At 43.2% G+C, this 19,551-nt stretch overlaps 1 protein-coding gene across 22 annotated transcripts; it reads left to right on the top strand.

Annotated features, from left to right (window-relative positions):
- Positions 1-368: 368 nt before the first annotated feature.
- On the top strand, positions 369-13,579 carry LOC127765096 (F-box/LRR-repeat protein At3g48880-like). 22 transcript variants are annotated; one of them, XM_052289916.1, is made up of 11 exons: positions 369-818; positions 6,386-8,318; positions 8,455-8,605; positions 8,848-8,907; positions 9,169-9,286; positions 9,841-9,913; positions 11,654-11,718; positions 12,206-12,274; positions 12,374-12,412; positions 12,783-12,943; positions 13,044-13,579. In XM_052289916.1, the coding sequence occupies exons 1-2, from the start codon at positions 439-441 to the stop codon at positions 6,921-6,923; spliced, it is 918 nt and encodes a 305-aa protein (XP_052145876.1). In that variant the 5' UTR covers positions 369-438; the 3' UTR covers positions 6,924-8,318; positions 8,455-8,605; positions 8,848-8,907; positions 9,169-9,286; positions 9,841-9,913; positions 11,654-11,718; positions 12,206-12,274; positions 12,374-12,412; positions 12,783-12,943; positions 13,044-13,579. The 22 variants fall into 22 exon arrangements, with proteins under 22 accessions (XP_052145876.1, XP_052145873.1, XP_052145882.1 ...); XM_052289913.1 differs by having other exon boundaries at positions 9,841-9,983; XM_052289922.1 differs by lacking the exon at positions 9,841-9,913.
- Positions 13,580-19,551: the final 5,972 nt, after the last annotated feature.

Below are 19,551 nucleotides of genomic sequence, written 5' to 3'. Positions count from 1 at the left end.
GTCGTCCTATCCAGTTTTGCGGTTGAAGGTCATAGATTAGATCGGGTCACTTTAAGGGAGTAAAAGTGGACTTATTCCTAATGTGGTATTCTCTATTGGGCCCATTGCCCATGGGCTCTAAGCCCATCTTCCACATCTTCATTTATTGAGGTGTGTTCGCATGTGGTGGCTGGGAACTTATTCCCTCCCCACCAAAAACACGCGTGATTAATTAAGTATTACCTAATATTTTTTTAAAAATAGATTAATTTGATTTTTAAGCAACTTTTGTATATAAATCTTTTGTAAAAATCATACCGTTTAGCAGTTTGAAAAGCATGCGCGCGGAAAATGAGGGAGAGTGGTGGGAATAAGGGTTGCAAACACAGCTGCGCCCCTCTCAAAAAAAAAAAAAAACTATACCTGCGCTGTCGCTGTCCACCCGTCCGTCCATCGTCGATGGCGTCGTCGTCGCCGCCGGTCCGGCCATGGGCGGACCTGCAGCACGACCTGCTCGTGATGATCATGTCCCGGGTGGGCCTCCCCGATCTCCTCTCCGGCGGCGCCACCCGCGCCTGCTCCGCATGGCGGGCCTCGGCGCGCGACCCGCTCGTGTGGCGCCGCGTTGACCTCCGCGACTGGGCCGTCCTGACCTCGGCCCGGCGCCGGTTCGCTGCGGGAGACGGTGAAGCAGCAGCCGCCGGGCGCGGGCGTGTCCCTCTTCAAGCCGCTCTCTGCAGTGTGCTGGAGATCGTCGTGAGGCGGGCGGCCGGTCGGATGGAGGCCCTGCTCCTACCGGAGTTCGCCGATGAGGAGCACCTCCTCTTCCTCGCTCAGAGGTAACGCCTCCTTCTCACTGTCTCTTTAGTATATGTTTTGTGATTGATGTGAAGATCCCGTAACGAAATTAGTGTATATTCCTCCCAAATCCGCTCATTTCTGGTTGAAAGAGAGATATTTTCTTAGTTCATTGTGGTCCTTTGGTACTGTAGATAGATAGAAATGCTGAATTCTTGCAACCTTAAAAGGAATGATGTCACAACAGATGTTCTATTCATTTTTCATGGGAAATTTCATCTTATTGTCATAATGGGATGAAAATTTCATTTTTGTTGTTTCAGTGTTGGAATTTAGATGGATTGGGTTCACCTGACTTGAATGGTGAAATATCACGTTTAAACGAAATTAATCCTCTTTTTTTCCCTGAATTAAGGATGTCCCAGAGCATCTTTTGGGACCTAATTATCCCAGATATCCTCTAACCTACCTGACTATTAGGATATCTTTGCTAATAGCTTCACCATATTGCAGTCACCCTAAACAGGAAAAAGGCCAGACTGTACTGTAAACAAAAGAACACCTTTCCATTGAGCGGTAAACTGTATTCAATGCTTTTCCAATTTGTCATGCATGGATCTTGGTATAGGACTATAGGAGCCCATTGCTTGTGGTGGGAAGTTTCTCCACACCAAGTATACTATTGCTGTTTCACTTTTCAATATACCTTCCAGAACGGTAGGAATGTACAAGCATGGAAGGTTATGATACCAGGACATCTTAGTCATACTGCCTTCTTTCAAAACAATATCCTTTTTTTTTTCAAAGAATGGCTGCTAAACCAACATATGAGAAAAATTTCTACAGGTTACTTTTTTGGTTACCCAGTAATGGAAATGAACTAAAGAAACAGCCTATGTCACAAGACAAATGCTCGTAGTGGTATGGACCACTTTGCCCACTACACCTGGAATGATACTTTTCTATTGTTTGTCTGTGATATGTTAACAAAGAGCTTGCAGGGTTCCCAACCCAGTTTCTCCCCCACAAGTTATTCAAATGACTCCCTGTTCAATTTTTCAACATATTTAAACTTAAGTTGTATTGTGCTTTTCCAAATATGTTCATGAGATAGGTTCTCCAGATATCTAAACATGTGTTTGCACTTTGCACAGAATTTGCAGTGAAGTCACCAGATTTTTCATAACCATGAGAATGTGATCTATCACTTTTACTTTTAGTTAGAAACAATATGAAAAAATAAATTGCTTTTCTTTTGTGGGGTTCAACTACTACATTTATGGAGTTAGGATGGCTCTATAATTTTCACGAGGCATAATAATAAAATTGAAAGATAGTTTGCCACCGTCAAATATATGATTGCCATTCCTGGCTGGCTGGCTGGTCATAAGTCAAGGATAAGTAGTGAACCAGCAACAACACCTTTGCTTTATTAACTGTATCATATCATTATTGGCTATTTTGTTGCATTCAAAATCTATTTCCTACCCGTTAGTTGTGTTCAATACTCTATTAGCTATGTTAAGGAATAGACACTCTAATATAAGAGGTCATTGTGTCTTAAGTTTGGCAAGCAGAAAAAATCGGCAAAACGTATATGTCTGCACTGATAACAATTTGGAACTGCCACCATGCCACATTACAATTAAATGTTCTCTTCAAAATAAGTCTAAATGGAAATGTAAGCTAGTGCATGGAAATTCGACAATGTCTGGATGTGGTAGCAAGTGTTTGATTTCAGTGCATGATCCTACAATGTTTTTTTAGATAATGGATTTTCATTAATCCGTCCTCTATATTCATAAAGAATATACACAACCAAAACATGCACTAGTTCTTAGACTCCAATCCTCACAATAAGGAATACACACAAACACACACACAAAGAAAATGAAAAGCTTGAAGACTTAGCTTAAACCTTCATCAACAACCTAAACTTTCCACCTTAGTGCGAGAGGGTGGAAGAGGAGAATTGGAACTAAGTCCGTGCTGCCCATCGCCGCACCATCTCCGTCTCTGCAGATCACAACACCATCTGTTGCCAACTGATGTTGTCCGCCATCATCGTCCAAAACCCCTTACGCCGCCACTGCATTCCGAACGCCACTACTGCACCCTGAGTTGCTCTGCTGCGCCACCATCATCTTGCGCATACTGTCGAACTCACTGTCGCTCTTAGAGCAACGCGAAGCCGTCCAGCATAACATGCAACTGACTTTACTGCCATCAGCTCACGGCGTCAAACACCTAACCGCAGCTAGACCTTGGCGTCGATTCTCGCTTGGCAACTGCTGCCTGTAGGACGCCGCTGCCGAGAGTCTCTGTTGCCACTGCCCTCATCCGCGTCAGGCGAGCCAACGACCATCACATCAATAGCCAACTTAGTCACTGACACCCACCGTCCTCCCATCCTCACCTGGCTGTGGTCAGATCCGAGCGCTGGAACGCCGTCACCGAGAGTCTCCGCTGTGGTTTTCTCCATCTACTGTGGCTGACCCGACCATATACCATCGTCGCCATGTGCAACAACTGACCTGCCATCGAGGGAGAAGGGTTAGCCCCCACTGTTGCCCGTTGTCGCTAAACCTCGCTGTAGGTGCCGTGGAAGGGATGGAGGACTAGCCCTGTCTCTGCCCGATGGCGCCGCCGCCGCCGCCCACCAACGTCGCCTGCGACGGAGGAAGGGATGGAGAACTAGCCCCTATCTCCATCCAACGCAATCGCCCACCAAGTCTGTCGCCGTTGCTAGTCCTCGCCATCGGTCACAGAGGAAGGGACAGGGGACTAGCCCTCATCTCTGCTGCCCACCAATTCCGCCGATGACAGAGGAAGGGATGGAGGGCTTAGCCCCCGTCTCTGCCCAACTCCGCCACTAACCACGTACGCTGGTCCTCGCCGCCACAGCAACCACGGCCGCCACCGGAGCTCCTAGCTGACTGGCAACCGCCTCCACTGCCACCTCCCTCAGCCACCTCGGGCGCCGCCGCCACCTCTGTCGGCATCACCGCCGCTGTGCTGCTTGCCAGATCCAGGCGAGTCTTGCCATGTCGCCCCATCCAGGAGTACGGAGGAGGAAGCCACGCCGCCAGCCAACCATAGGGCGCCACACCTCCAGCCAATACAGAGCAGCGTAGTGACGGCTAGGATTTGAAAAACTGCAACTGAATCTGAAGAACCAAAGGAGAAGGGGAGGAAAAGAAGGGGAGAAGGAGATGATGGAGAGGAAACGAGGAGGGTGGGGGTGGCGCCGCTGCCGGCTCCACCGCCGGTGACAGCCTCGCCGGCGGCAGCAGGGTCGGCCGGTGGGAGATCCTTGGTGGCGAAGTTTTTTGGTCTCCCAGGTTGCTCCGTGGGAGCGACACGGAAGTCGGTTCGACTCCTTCCGTCGGTCACAACAATTGGTAGGATCTTAGAGAATCTCACATGATCCTACAAATACAATGATGGCCTTCCATTTCACAGTATTTCTCCTTATTATAACCACTTTACCTCTTTCAAACTGTTTAATTACTGAGAGTATGGAAACACTGAAATAACATCTTGAATTCTGTAATGCACTAATATTGACATAGAGACATTGTGAGGCGGATAGACTACTACGAAATAATCCTGCATTCGTAATATATTAAAGACGATAACAAATACTGCCTAGGATCCTGATATAGCAGTCACCGCTACATACAGGTGGGATGTGCTGTCCACAAGGTTCGGAGTTCAGAATAAGTTTATTCAGTATTTCTGGAATTACTGGCCACCCAGTGAAATGTTACTATCTCCTTTGATGTCCAGGAGGCACATGGAAGCAAGTGTAGCCTACACATCTATTGTCAAAATTAATCCAACGGCCATTTTCTACTAAGATATCATCTGGTTTAATGATTCCCCTACCATCAGCAAATGACTGTACAGCTTTCAACTTCTATTTCCAAATAGCATTTACTAGTGCCAGAGTGAAACTTGCTGCAGCGTAAAGATGCCATTTCCCTTGCGTGTGCACTCTGATGTGCCGTCTGGTTACACCATCGGTGCTCTGGTGAACAGTGCATGCCATTGCTCAGGCCTCATGCTGTTGCACTGAGCCACTGACCATCTGGACTCATGATCCCGACTCCTCTGATGGCAGTGGCTTCGATGAAAGAGGTTGGTCAATCAACCAACCTGTCTCAACTCTTCCCGATTCAGCAGCTCCCTAAACTTGTTGCTCTGAATTTCCATTAGAATGATGTCGGAGCATTGTGCTCTTTGCATGTTAGCAGTTAGCGCGAATACTCTCTGCCCCCTGTAGTTCTTTTTTTCTCGTGTTCTACGGATCTGCTCAAACAAAGAACTAGGAGAAGTCATCTCATACATTTCCAATTTAGTGCCATAAATGATTACTCTATTATTTTCCCTCCAAAATGATTTCTTTAAGAAAAAAGTAATGATTTCTTTAAGAAAAAGTTTTGTGAATGAACCCCGGGCATTGGATTAATTTAGACAGTAGATATATGTAGGCAACATTTCACCCTAAGATGCCTCTTGGATGTCAGATGATCCAGTTCCCAGTGAAATCTGGTGACCTGCGGTCTGCGGAGACTGCAAGCTACCATAGTTATTGAGACCGGACCGGACCGGCGGTTGGACCGGAAAAAACCGAAACCAGAGCCTCCACCGGTCTGGTCCGGATGAAAGATCGCTGTGCAATTGACTCGGCAGAAATTGGATGGACCGTCCGGTTTTTCGTTAAAACCAGCTAGAAAACCAGTCCTTGATCCGCCGATTGATGCTATGGCGGGGCGCGTGCATGCATGAGCGACATGAGTGGAGAAAATTGACAAAAAAGGATTTTGGTGGGAATCGAACCCAGGAGCACATGCAAGGAAGCCACGCACCTTCCCACCAGGCTAAGCTTGCCCTTATGTTTGAATGGAATCAGTAGTTTATATAAACATTATTGAACTGCTTTAGACCGGGGGTTCAATTGGTCAGACCAATGAACCGTTGAACCAAAGGCTTCGCCGGTTAGATTGCCGGTCCAGTCTCAATAACTATGCCAGCTACTGGGTAGAAATTTAATAAAAGAATTGAATTTTGACTGGTAACCGGCTGATACATTTCCAAATTTAAAGTTCCGGTTTCAAATTTGAATTTATATCCTCTGGCTGGTAACCGCTCTAATTTTTCTTTCATAGTGTTGGAGAAACAATCTATCACGTGAACGTGCCTTTTTGGGACCCAAGCAAATCTCACTCCTTTTATTGCGATATTAGTCAAATTTTCCATCTTTTCACTAGCTATTTCTGATTCAGTAATGCTTGTCAAATATTTTTTGTCAGAACGTTGTGAATTATGTGATAAATGGTATTTTTGATGAGGCTTAAGGCCAAAACTATCCAACATTGAATTGAGATTCAATTACATGTGGTTTTGCAGTGTGTTCTGTTCCTCATAATACTCTTACGGCATTTTGTGTTAGGTATCATTTGTATGTAATTATTTGTGGCAGTGCGCTATTTGTTTCGTCTGGATACTTTTGGCCAAATTGGCTAACAGTTATTTTCCAGATATTTATGGAAATATTGTTATGGTTAACCATGGACTAAGTGTATTTCATGTTGTTTTTCTGCAGGAATCCAAATCTGCACTATTTCAGCCTTCCTGCCACATGTATAACTTATGATCAGTTCCGTAAGGCAATTGACAAATTACAGTTTCTTAAAGGCATGGCAGTGGATGAGGGTCTTATTAATCACGATGTTCTCAGCCATGTACATCAGTGTTGTCCAGATTTTCTGGAGTTGAAGGTGTTTGCTCTTTATGTCGACGAAGAGATGGCTTCAATCATTTGCAACTCCCTTCCACGTCTGAAGAAGCTTGAGATACCAAACTCTGATATGTCTTGTGCTGCAATAATAAAATTCCTTGATTGCCTAGAGGAGCTTGAGTACTTGGACATATCTGGTTATGAGACTTCGGCAATATCAAGTGCTGTGCTCCAAAAAGCTTCTCGGCTGAACATCTTCATCTGGAACTCAAAATTTGAGCTTGGGGAGTTCACGGACTGTTCGAATTGTGGTGAACATTGCATTAATCCTCAAGAGCCTTGTAAGTGCGTGATGGAGCACAGAGTCATGGACTGGCTGGCTGGACCTTCACAACCTTCCTGATGCAGTAAACTGTGACTTAAGTTAAATTGACAATCCTACCTGCTCGTCAAATTTCAACATTTGTCTGGGTTACTTGTCAATCAAATGGTGGGTAAGGTGGTACCACGCTTTGATGTGCCTTATGTGGCACTTTATTTTGGAGTTTAATATGTATGTGATATCACGATTTCCAGCATTTTATTGTCAATGATGTCTTGTGAGAACGAAGCAACGCACGCTACTTGGTGCAGTGTTGAGCCTTGTTTTACAATAAATTTTAAGTCGTTGCAGTCTCTTGGGCCTGAGCGAGCTGGCAAACGCATGGCTGTTCGGCTGTTCCGCCTGTGCAGAGTACTCTGCTTTGTACTCTTTTGTTAAGCAAAAGATGCCCTGTGTTTCCTCGAGAGGCATTTACGTTGGAGATCTCCATGATTGCACTCTTATTTTTTAAGTTCTTTTACTGTGGTCTGTGGAGTGTGGACTACTGCATCGTGGTGTGAATTCTTTTACCGCCTCCGCCTCCCCCTCGCGCCATCGCCATCGTCGTCTCCTTCGGCTCGCGTCGCCACTGCCGCCGCTTTCTCCACCGCCGTCGCCACCGCCTCCCCCTCGCGCCGCCACCTCCGCCTCCGCCTCCGCCTCCGCCTCCGCCTCCGCCGCCGCCGTCGCGCCGCCATCTCCGAGCTCCTCCGCCTCCCCCTCACATCGTCGCCGTCGCGGAGCGGCGGTGAAGGCGGGTGCTATCTCCATCGGCGACGAGGTCGGAGCACCGACGACCACGCCACAGGTCCCAGTCTCCCTCGACCCCAGCAGCCGCCCTTAGCCCTCCTCCGCCCTCTGCCGCCTCTGTCCCATCCGCCGCCACCGTCTCCGTCTCCGTCTCCGTCTCCGCTCCGCCTGCGCCGTTGCCGAGCGTCTTTCCCTCGCGGCACGCCGTCGCCGTCGCCGGGTGCGCCACCTCTGCATCCGCCTCCATCTCACGCCGCCACTGCCGCCGTCGCTGCCGACCGCCGACGTCTGGATCCGGCCTTCTGGCTCGGCGGGGTCCAGCTCGGTGGTGAGGAGATCCAAGGCCGTCGAGCGCATCCTGGATCTCCGGCACCAATGACCGCGCGCGTGGAACTGGCAGTGGCAGTGAGGAGCACGGTGACGGCGCGCCAATTTCTGAGATAAGTTTTTTGCGGTTTGTACTAGAAAGAATAGCCCTTCCAATTTTTTCTGCGTCGCCCATTGGATGGGAGGAGGTTAGAAGAAGATAGAGGCAGTGTTATACAGGGTTCCACCGGGTGGCTTCTCATGGAGGATGCTGGTACAGGGAGTGGTGAAGCATGGTGGAGGATGCAAGACGGTGCGGTGCTCGAGAGGCGGGCGCGAGGTGATGTCCGGATGAGGTCGGCATCGGGTGGGAAGAGGACGGTGGGGTACTTTCTTTCTTAATCTAGGCAACTCGTTGGTCCATTTTTGCATGATTTTGTTTCTGCTTATGATGGTTGAAAAGAAGTTTGGTCTTTGCAGCTTGATGTTTCCCCTTTGTGACTGTTTTCATGTACAGGTTTGGAGTTGCACTAAATCAAAACCGCATTTCATCAATGGTATAGGGAGCTCCGTTTCAGATTTGGGGAAGCACAGAACTTGTCCATGTTTGAGGATGGCACCGTTGTGTCAAAGTCCGAGGAGGCTGGATTTACTTACTGTTAAAGATGGTGATTATCCCTCTTCCTTAATCTCCCTGTCAAATATTTGCTGTTCAGAGTGTTGAACTCAATCAACTGCTTATATTAACTAATGAAAGTTTGGTACTTTGGTTCCAAGGTTCTTTTGTCCTGCACTGCCCAAAGCTATAAAAACCATGAAAAAAAGCAGACAAGTTGCTCCTTACAGCTAAACCATGAAAAATATTATTCAGTTTACTTACTAAAAGCAATCTATCTCTTCTGTCATGCAGATGAGAGGCCTCCTGTGATTTACCTGTAGGATCATGTGAGAATACACCAATCTGCAGGCGGTATACATTCATTTCTCTGTTTTTTCTGGAAATCCTATAGGAGATGCAATTCTGTCAACATAAGTGTGTATAGTGTGTTGTGGAGTCTGATCGAAGTGCTAAGCATTCATACTCAGTTCTGTGTCCCTGAAACTTAATTTTGTATGTAGATTAACTATCACAGTTGTCTCTGAAGTGATGATACACTTCTTTTTTTTAAAAAAAGAAACTTATATCTCGCAAACTGACTTAACCTTTGATATCAAATTATTTAATATGTAGGAAAAAAAAAGTTCAGATTGTCAAAGCAAAGCTGACTGGACACCATGCCAATTGCTATTGTTTACTGCACAATCAAGGAGATTTTTGGCTAATTCTACTAAATTTCTGTTTGGTAAAGGTAATTTCCTTCCATCATGATTACCCCTTACAAATAGTGCAAATGTCTCCTGCATGGATCAATCTTCGCTAAATGGTCTATAAACATTTCTACTGCACCATGCTAAGAGTTAAATTGTAGCCATCCAGTCAAGAATTTCTTTCTTTGAACCTACAGTACCTTGGACATACAAGCAGATTTCTCTTTGGGCTGATGTCATGTGCCGAATACTTCGTAACAAGGGAGTTGTGTGGGCTGTTAGGATTCACGTCTCAGTCATTCAGTTTCTATTCTAGATAGCAAAATTTGCTATAGGGCATCCAAAAAACGTGTAATTTCACAATGTGTCTGTGATTAAATTAAACTGATTACTCCAAATAAATTACAAGAACCACATCCACGTAGCTTATTAATTTGCTTAGGATTACAAATGATTCCGAGCGCCACAGTCAGTCCTACAAGATCAGCGTCGGCAGTCCTCTCTGCCCTGGTACAATGCGAGCTCCTTCCTCTTCTTGATCTATCCTCAATTGGACTAAAGTCTTAGAAAAAAATACAACTTGTTGATCGTGCAGATTAAGGAGTGCTTGAACAAGGTTGCCTAGACGGTGTTTTTCCTCGCCCATCCTGAAAGCCCTGATCCTGAAGGTTCATTCCTTCTATTACTGACATCATAACTGAAGCTTGCAACAGTTTATGTGTCATATTAATGCCATTGGTATTCAATCCATTTCCTGATAATATAGAATTGCTCTTATTTTCCTTGTAAAATTATGTGCAAGCAGTAAGATTTTAAATTGGTTATTGTCTTCATGATCATTGGATCTTTTTTTTCCAATGAAGTGTATTGAACTAGAGCAAACTGTTACTCTGAACATGTCAAATCGGTCATTTATCTGAATTTATAAAATAGCGTTAACTTCCTTTTTAGTTCACAAATTTCTTGCTTTGCAATCAATATAAATTCAGACAAATTTTCAAGCTGTTAATATATCAATGACCACTACATATCCTATAGCAACTAATTAAATCTTCTAATAATGGAGATATTTACTAAAATATAATGGAGATATTTACTAAAAATAAGATGGTGTTACTTATTTCAGATTCAGCACATGATTTATATTTCAGATTTTGTATATAACTCAGTTTAAAGTTCAGAATGTAAATAGGCACAATATTTAGTTGAATCATTTGGAAATAAAACATGCTTATGCTGAACTGCTGGTATCCCTATAGACTGAACAGCTAGAAAAACATGCGTACACTGAACTGCTGATAAGACAGTTTAAGTTCAAACATTTATTAAGTATACTGAATCATTGGGAATTCCTGTAGATTGCTTCCCCATTTGAATTTTACTGACATTACCCATGTACTGTATCGATGTTAAATTTTGGTTGCATCAATAAATCTTCTACTTGTTACCAGCATCTTTGTCGCACCTACTTAATTTGTTTGATATAACGAAATGAACAAGGATGTGAACTACAGTTGGTACACTGAATTGCTAAGAGAAATGCTTGTAACAACATGTATATTGTTGATAATATTAAGTATTTTCAGTAAATACCTAAGCACAACCTGTACTGATTCACTATGCTATGCTAAGGTGCATCCATACATGCTGATTCTGTGCTCTCATCCCATTATTCTTTGACACAAGATGATCCAACCCTGATTTTGTATGTGATGTCTAAAAATTTGCAAAGGTTGAGTGGAACTGATTTTTGTATGATCAAACCATTATTCATTGCTCATCCCAGTTTTAGACTAGATTGATCAAGATTCATCACTGATCCAAATTTTGCCATGAATTGGACGAGGTTGATAAAGATAAATGTATGATTTCAGGCCTAATAAAATTGTATGCTTTAGAATGGTCAATTAATTGCATGTTTTAGACCCAAGAAAATTGAAATTAAACTACGGATCTTATTTTATGAAAGATGGCTTCTGTACTCAGCTCACTGAATCAGGTTTTTTAATTGAACTCTCTGATACTTAAGTTAATGTGTTGAAACTATGCTTGATTGCTAATTATATACTTTTAGTTTTGCCGGATGTCATATGTGATGATTCTGAGGGAGCCTAATGTACAGCTTGAGATTATTTACTCTTAACCTGATGCGCTCATATGTGATGCTCCTGGAGGATATTTATATAAATCGATGTCGTCTTCTCAAATTATAATTTACTGTTTTTAATAATTTGTACTGGCATATCAAATTAACTGATGTTTTTAATAATTTGTACTGGCATATCAAATTAACTGATGTTTTTAATAATTTGTACTGATATATCAAAATCACTGTTGTTACGCTTCATGGCTCATAATAAATCGCTGGTGCATTGATATCTACATGTTTTCACATTTGCTATTTACAGCTCAGGTACTTTCAGTGAACATGAAGCTTACTCATAAGGAATCAAACCAATTGTGAAGATAGCGGGTACTCTGAGAATTGACAGAGATGAGAGTCTGGCTAAATAGTCAGCCATGTGAAATGCCTTAATGAACTCTGTATTTCGATAGATGAGATAGCTCATTTAGGCAGTACATACATGATGTGGGTTCTTCGATCCATTCAAACTCTGTAGTGCTGATCCATTTATAGATATTTCTCCCTTGCATATGCTCTTTGCATTGACTCCCAACCATATAACATTGCGGGGCCCTAAAATTTATATTACTACCTACACGAAATCAGTGTAATGCACAATTTATTTTTTATGTAGATATATTGTACTCTTAAATTTGTTTTATACAAATGATTTTTATTTTTAGGTAATACAATATTGCTAAAGTACCTAAATGAAATAAATGTGACATGAAATCCAACTAGCAATTTTCGATTAGATGAAATGTTATGTGATTTGTTTGTAAATCACATTATATGTTTGTTGTGGACTAAGGTAGATTGATGTTTTATCTGATAGGAATGGATCCAAATGGATCGGCGTTTGAAGAACGCGCCCCATTTCGAGACATAACTAATATTTCTTCAGGTATTGTGACATGTATATATTTTGGACTTTCTTTGTGATCTCTACATACTCCCCGCATATATTCATATACCTTGTCTGCTGATTTTTCGATAAGCATAGATGCAAGAGCTGGAAGTACAACTTCTACTAAGCTTCAACGTAAGGAGATGCTTATTAATATCATATTATTATGCATTATGACACGGGGGCACATATATATGCATTATATATGTGCATGAATTGGCATATCATATTATTATACTTTATGTTAAATATATTTGTGCATGACATAAATTGAATTAAAGCTCAAATGTACCGTTCATATAGTAATATTTTTTGCTAACATGAAAACTTTAAAAATTATTAAAGACAAATAGAATTACACCGTAGCATTTAGCACGGGCATATTACTAGTAGATGTTAATGTACCAGCTGCAGCCTGCAAAAACTCTCTCCATCAGCAACTTTTTAATGCTCATTCAGTTCTTTCACAAACAATGCAAATACTAATAGAAGTATTTTCATACAGGCAACACTAAACGTACGCTTGAGCTGTGTTTCTGTGCAAAGAATGTTGATCCAACAGCTGACTTGAAAAAGTATATCGAAGATCTTGAGGAGTGCCTAGACCGTTCAAGCAAATTCTATGCTGTTGCTGTGAATAACACATTCATGAAGCAGGATAGAGTTGTAAGTTCCTACACCTGCTGCTCATTTATTTATATACACCATACATGGCTATCTATCTTACCAATTATAAGTCAAGGCTGATATACAATGCCAATTACAGTACTTTACGAAAGAATTTTCTAAAGACTACTTAAAGCCATTGATGGACGGCAAGGAAACCATCAGCATTGGAGTTCAAATGGCAGGTGGTGTTTCAAAGAATATGATGCTCCAGATGTCAACGGATGATCGATGCAACCTGAAGAAAAGTATGGGCAAAATTTGCAACCCGCAATCACATATACCTACAATCACTATGCACCTTCCATTTCAACAAAACAACTCGCCTGGAAGCCACCTTCGATGTTCTATAAAGAACATAGCAATACTCATGGCTATGTTGCAGCCATTCTTTTGCTGCCACCAACCAGGTTGATCACTGTCAAGATAACCTGTATTAGTTCTAGGCCTTACATGGTAATCATGGAACCTCCTAATATGAAGAAACATCTATATATGTACTTACTGCTATTAGAGACCTCTAAATATCAAGATGCCTGTGTGTAATTTGTACTATGGTTTGCTTCTCTGTAAGACACTTCCTCATACTTTCTGCCCCTGCTTGCGTCCAGGCGGCGCGCCAACGGCGCGCCCCTAGCTCTAGTGTGCTTGTATCAATCAAACAAAATGTTGACACATACAGTTTGTGCTAAATCTGAACATATTTTTCTTCAGGTGCTGCTACCTGCTAGCCTGCTGCGATTCACAAGCAAAACCGAGGTTTGGCCAGTGGAGTGGAGTACTACAAGCTTCTTCCTCCGTCTCAATATATAACAACTAGGATGGGATTAGACTCATCCTATCCAAATTCAGTCATAGGATGGATCTAAACTCATACTATATTGTTACATATTGGGACGGAGGGAGTAGAAGACAATTAGATGAAATGTGATCAACTTTTCGGTTTACTAAAAAAATACCCATACGTTGCAATGGGTAGATATATTTTTTTCAATGATACACCAATTATTAAGAGCTAAGCAATAAATTAAAACATTATAATCACTATACATTATAATTAAAAAAGTAAATGAATTTTTTCCTTGGTTTTAGACTGAAAGCACATTCTTTTCTTATTTGTTAGTCCGCCTTAGCCTAGTCCGCTACCTCCTTCCATTCGTCCTACCTTTCTTCGGCTCAGCCCACAAGTGGAGTTACAAGCATGGCTTGCACAATGCTGTCTTCAATCTCCAAAAGGTAGTCCCGTCCTCGTACAATGCGGGACCCGATCCTCCCTATCAAATTCGGTAGTATCATTCTCGATCTCCCAAAATTGATTGAGGACTTTTCATTTCCTCAATCTTCTCTTTCCTTTTTTTTTTTTTTGCAAAATTGAAGCGAAAGCAAAGCTTGTCGATTTGCCATCATCAACGACTTTTAGATAGAGATTAAATTCAGCGAATTAAAATTCAATTGAAAGTGAAAATCATGGGAAAAAATGATGGAGGAATGGGAAATCGATTTTTGCAAGAGAAAACATGCGGGGAGGTAGATCGAACCTGATTTTGTTGTTTTCAGCCGTTTTTCCGGCCATACGATCAAAGCACGTGTCCCCCATCCCGCCCCGCTACTTGCGCATTGCATGAACCACCATGCCCGCTGATTGATTTGTTGGATCAGATTTTGGGTTTTGTTGCCGAAAAAGAAAAAAGAAAAAAAGAAGAAAAAGAAAAAAGAAAAAAAAAAAGCCCATGACAAGTGACAAATCTGTTGTGCACTTGTGCTGAGTTAAATTTTTGGAGAGACGCACGGGCGTATGAGGCGGGCAAAAGGAAAGATGACGGAGTTGATATTACTCAAGGTATTTGAGAAAAACTAAATACAGTTATACTTACATTTGCCTAGTATGAAGCATTTAATCTTTCCCCTTATCTTGACTAGAGTAACAGAAGTAATTAGAATTGAGACAAACATCTTGATCTTTGAATCTGAGATTTGTACGTCTGTTTTATAAGGTTTTAACAAAACTAATGCCATGTTTGTTTCAGTTTAAGATTATTATAATATAAATTATTGAGCCAAATTACTATAAGCTACTACCTCCGTTTCAGGTTATAGGACTTTCTAGCATTGCCCAATCTATATGAATGTGGGCAATACTAGAAAGTCCTATAACCTGAAATAGCGGTAGTAGATTATAATAAGCTGAGATAGAATAAGCTGTTAGCTATTTGTTTATCTGGATTATTAGCTGTTTATTAGCTGTTAACCACCCAATAATTAAAAAAAACACCTTTAGAATGAATTACCAGATTATAGTAATCTGGCTTATAGATTGTAATAATCTACCATAATAAGGTATATGTTTGTTTCAGCTTACTCTTAATAATTCAGATTATAATAATCCTAAGCTGAATTAAAAAGGGCCTAAGTACATGTATCTCTGAATTTGTTATCATCTTGTATGACATACTTTCTATATCTGAATACATATAGTACTTATAGCACTAGTCAAAACTTAAAAGCTAAACACATTATTGATGCCCCTCTCCCTCCCTTTACAGACTGTTTATTTGCTAAAAGAGAGAGCTTCTACTAGCTGTATGTATATATCGGTGAGAACATTAAAAGCACATAACATACCTATAGTTGCATACAAAAGCACTGTAGGTCTATAGAAACAGACCTTTTCTAACAACAAGGGAACAAAACAAAGCTATCTAACCTCCCCAAAATCTACAGATAATGATATACATACATGTATCTTACTGCCAACCTCCATAAAATATACATATAAGGATATACATACATCTCTATGAATAAATTCCAAGTGCCATTTTTAGCTAACTAACTATGTGTAGTCTAGCAAGATACATAAAAGAAGCACGCAGAGCAAGGCTTCCCCTGGGCCCTCCAGTGACAAATATCTCTATCTCAAGTGGCAAAACTGACAAAATAAAAACTAACAGAACTCAATAAGGCAAAACTAATTGCTGAAAAAGCTAACAAAACTAGATTTAATTGCTTTCAAAATTTACTAGTCTTTTCGGATATTTTACTAACTCACAGGCTAAATTCTCAGGGGGTGCGCAAGGGTGTGAGACTAACTATTGCAAGCTCAGGGAGGAAATGTTGTTAGTGAAGGTATTTTTAAACTAAAAACACAGTTACACAGTTATATGTGTTTCACGGTATTTTTCCGCTTAATTAATATGTTGCAAAATTTTAAAAACTGACAAAGGCAAAGACAAAGAAAAATAATGGATATATTCAAATTTGGATAACACTAGTTCAAATTCTATACTACTAAATTTGGTAGTGCCAATATCCAAAGAAGCCTGCAGTGTCTGCAATGTGTTTTGTTCCCTTAAAAAAGCCTTGAAAAGGAAGACATGATTTCATTAGCAAAAATAACCTTGCAACTCAAAAAGCTTGACTGATCCTGCATGCATAATGGATATATTCAAATTTGGATATCACCCCTCTATGGTTTCAGAAAACTAAAATGTGTGCAACATACTTAATTCTTTGAGGGGGAACCAGAGACACCTATAAAACAACTCTAGATCAACCTAAAAATCATGCCAAACATGAGAAATCTGACAAAATGAAAACCATGCCAAAAACGAGAAACCTCACCTTCAGATGCCATCCAGTGTACAGAACCACCAAAATCTTAGTGCAAAGATATTGCCTTCAGCTCTCCACCTTAAAAATATACCAGGTAATGCAAAAAAAAAAAAAAAACTTACTCTGATTATAGTACAGATTGTGGAGTAATAAGGACTATAAAATTCTGCTTACTCTGATTATAATTCTGCTTAAGCCAGAACTTTGAAAAGGCTTTTGATACCATAGAGCACTCAGCGATAATTCAGATCATGAAGCACATGGGTTTCCCACAGAAATGGCTAAATTGGGTTTCCTTGATTTTCTCTTGAGCAAGTTCTTCTATTCTTTTGAATGGTGTGCCATGTGCCTCATTCATGTGTAAAAGAGGAGTAAGGCAAGGTGATCCCCTATCACCCCTGCTGTTTGTCCTTGCTGTAGATTTTTTGCAAGCCATAGTAAACAGAGCCTTCTCATTAGGATTGTTATCCAAGCCTATCAATGAGCAAGATAACTAGGGTTTTCCAATTGTTCAATATGCAGATGATACACTTATCTTACTTAAGGCTGACCAAAGGGAACTTTTTTGTTTCAAGGCACTCCTGAATACTTTTGCACAGTCCACATATCTTGGTTGGCTGGATTGTTAGGTTGCTCTGTGGGGCAAATGCCATTCACATATCTTGGTTTGCCAATGGGGACTACAAGACCTAAAGTGATTGATTTTGTACCACTTGTTGACAGAATTGAGAGACGACTCACCTCCAGTTCTATGTTTTTGCCTTATGGAGGTAGATTGACCCTTGTTAACTCTGTGTTATATGCTATCCCTAGATATTACATGTGTTCTCTCCAATTACCAATCACTGTTATTGAAGCAATTGACAAGGCTAGGAAGAACTGTTTATGGAGAGGGAATGATCCTAGCTCGAAAAGAAAGTCTCTGGCGACCTGGCATAAAGTCTGTAGACCGAAGGAAAAAGGTGGCATAGGTATCATTAATTTGGGTTTGCAGAACATTGCTCTCCTTCTCAAGCACATGGGAAAATTCTATTAGGGGGCTGATCTCCCTTGGGTAAAGTTAATCTGGAGCTCCTATTATCAGACCAAGGTTCCTCATAAAGTTTTTAACAAGGGATCTTTTTGGTGGAGGGATATTGTCAGTCTCTCAGATTACTTTAGAGGAATAGCAAAGTGTGACATTATTTCTGGTACCACAGTTCTGTTTTGGGATGACCTATGGAATGGTCAGATTCGGAGCACCACATACCCAAATCTTTGTGCCCATGCTTTCACCAGAGATGAATCTTTGGCTGTCACTTGTGCAAAACCTTTTGAAGATTGCTTTAAGTTGCCTCTGAATCAGGAAGCTTACACAGAATTCCTGCAGCTTAAAGGGGAGTTGGATGATCTGTCTTTGGCAAGTCAGCATGGGGACAATTGGAGTTTTATATGGGGCATGACTACTTACACCTCCAAAGCTTTCTATAAGTTGAATTTTTCATCCATGCAACCCCTAAGGCCGTTTCGATGGATCTGGAAGACTAAGTGTCTAATGAAGATAAAAGAGGGACATGTTCGATAGAAGAAACTGTGCCCCTTTAAATGCTGACCTTTTGTCACACCCCGAAGTTCTTTCCCAAGCCTAAATTGGAGTTTTAAATGGTCTCAAGAAAATACCAGTGTAAAGCAAGAGTAAACCTTAATAAATTAATGCAAATAATAATCGGAATTGGCATGTGGAATTTTTCTTGAGTTCTACATGTCGAAATACGCTAACAAGATTTTTAGTGGAATTTTCAGAGCTCTCGAAATAATTTTAACCAATTAAAATTGAGCACATGCAATTTTAATCCCAGGAAAAATCCTTTTTCCTTCTTTTTCTCCCCCTCCTCCCGCTGGGCCGGCCGAAGGCCGAGGCCCAGCTAAGCCGCGCGAGCCGGCCGGCCGCCTCCCTCTCTCCCTGAGACGCCGACAGGTGGGCCCCACCTGTCGGGGTCGTCCCCTTCCTCCGGCTGCCCGCCCCACGTCGCCACCACCGCCGAAATCGCCGCCGCACCCACGTCCTCGCCTCCTCCGGGCCACGTCGGCCACGCCCGTGCATGCGCCGCGTCTCCCGCACCCACTCCCCCTCTCTCCCACTCGCGCCCGCGCCCGAGATGGCCGGGATTCGAATTCCGAATCCCGCCTCTCTCTCCTCTCCCACTCCCCCACGTCAGCCGGCGATTCCCGCCTCTCCCGGCCACGTCCGGCCCCCTCTCTCCCTATTTAAGCTCCGCCGCCACCCCCTCTCTCTTTTTCCCCATTTCGCCGAACTCTCTCGTGCTCCCCATCGCTTCCGCGCCGTGCACCCATCCGCCATCACCGCTTCCGCTACTCCGGCTGCCGCTAGCCGCCGCTAGACTCGCCGCCGCGCCGCGCCGTCGCCGCCGTCGGGTTCGCGTGGCCGAGATCCACCCCGTCCACCCCTCCTCCGTCGAGGTTCGCCACCGGAGCGCCATTCCCGCCGCGCGACGGTGAGAGCCGCCATGTCCGCCGCCTTCGGCCGGCGTTCCCGCCTTCTATGGCCTCTCTCTCCCTCTCTAATCTTTCCCTTTTCATTCTTTAGGTCGTCCCGGACCCCGTCCGCCGCTTGTCGACCTCCCTCCGTCGCTCCTCGTCGCCGGTCGTCACTGCCCCCTCCGGTGAGGACTCCCTCCCCTTTCCTTTCCTTCCCCATTTCCCCGTGCGCCGCCGCCACCCGCGCTCGCCGTCGCCTTCGGTCGTCGCCGCCGCCGGGGCGCCATCCGCTGCCGCCGCCCGCGCCGCCGCTTGCCGTCATCGGTGGACGCGCGCGTGCCGCCGCCCTTGCCATGGCCAGCCGGCCGGCTTTGTGCCGAGCCAAGCCAGGTCACCGCCGCACCGTCCGATCGGCCCCGGGCCGATCCGGGCCGTCAATCCCGTGGACCGGCGGTGGACCACCCGCGTGGTCCCGGTCCACGGTGGACCGACCACCCATGCGCCACTGACGTGCGGGCCCC

Source organism: Oryza glaberrima, chromosome 3 (genome assembly GCF_000147395.1).
Source record: "Oryza glaberrima chromosome 3, OglaRS2, whole genome shotgun sequence".
NCBI classification, from domain to species: domain Eukaryota; kingdom Viridiplantae; phylum Streptophyta; class Magnoliopsida; order Poales; family Poaceae; genus Oryza; species Oryza glaberrima.
This window is presented reverse-complemented; position numbering and strand designations above follow the sequence as displayed.

Coding starts and splice junctions, on each gene's coding strand:
- LOC127765096 (XM_052289926.1), top strand. CDS start 439: ATGGCGTCGTCGTCGCCGCCGGTCCGGCCATGGGCGGACCTGCAGCAC. Junction 819..6,385: donor CTCCTCTTCCTCGCTCAGAG/GTAACGCCTCCT, acceptor GTTTTTCTGCAG/GAATCCAAATCTGCACTATT.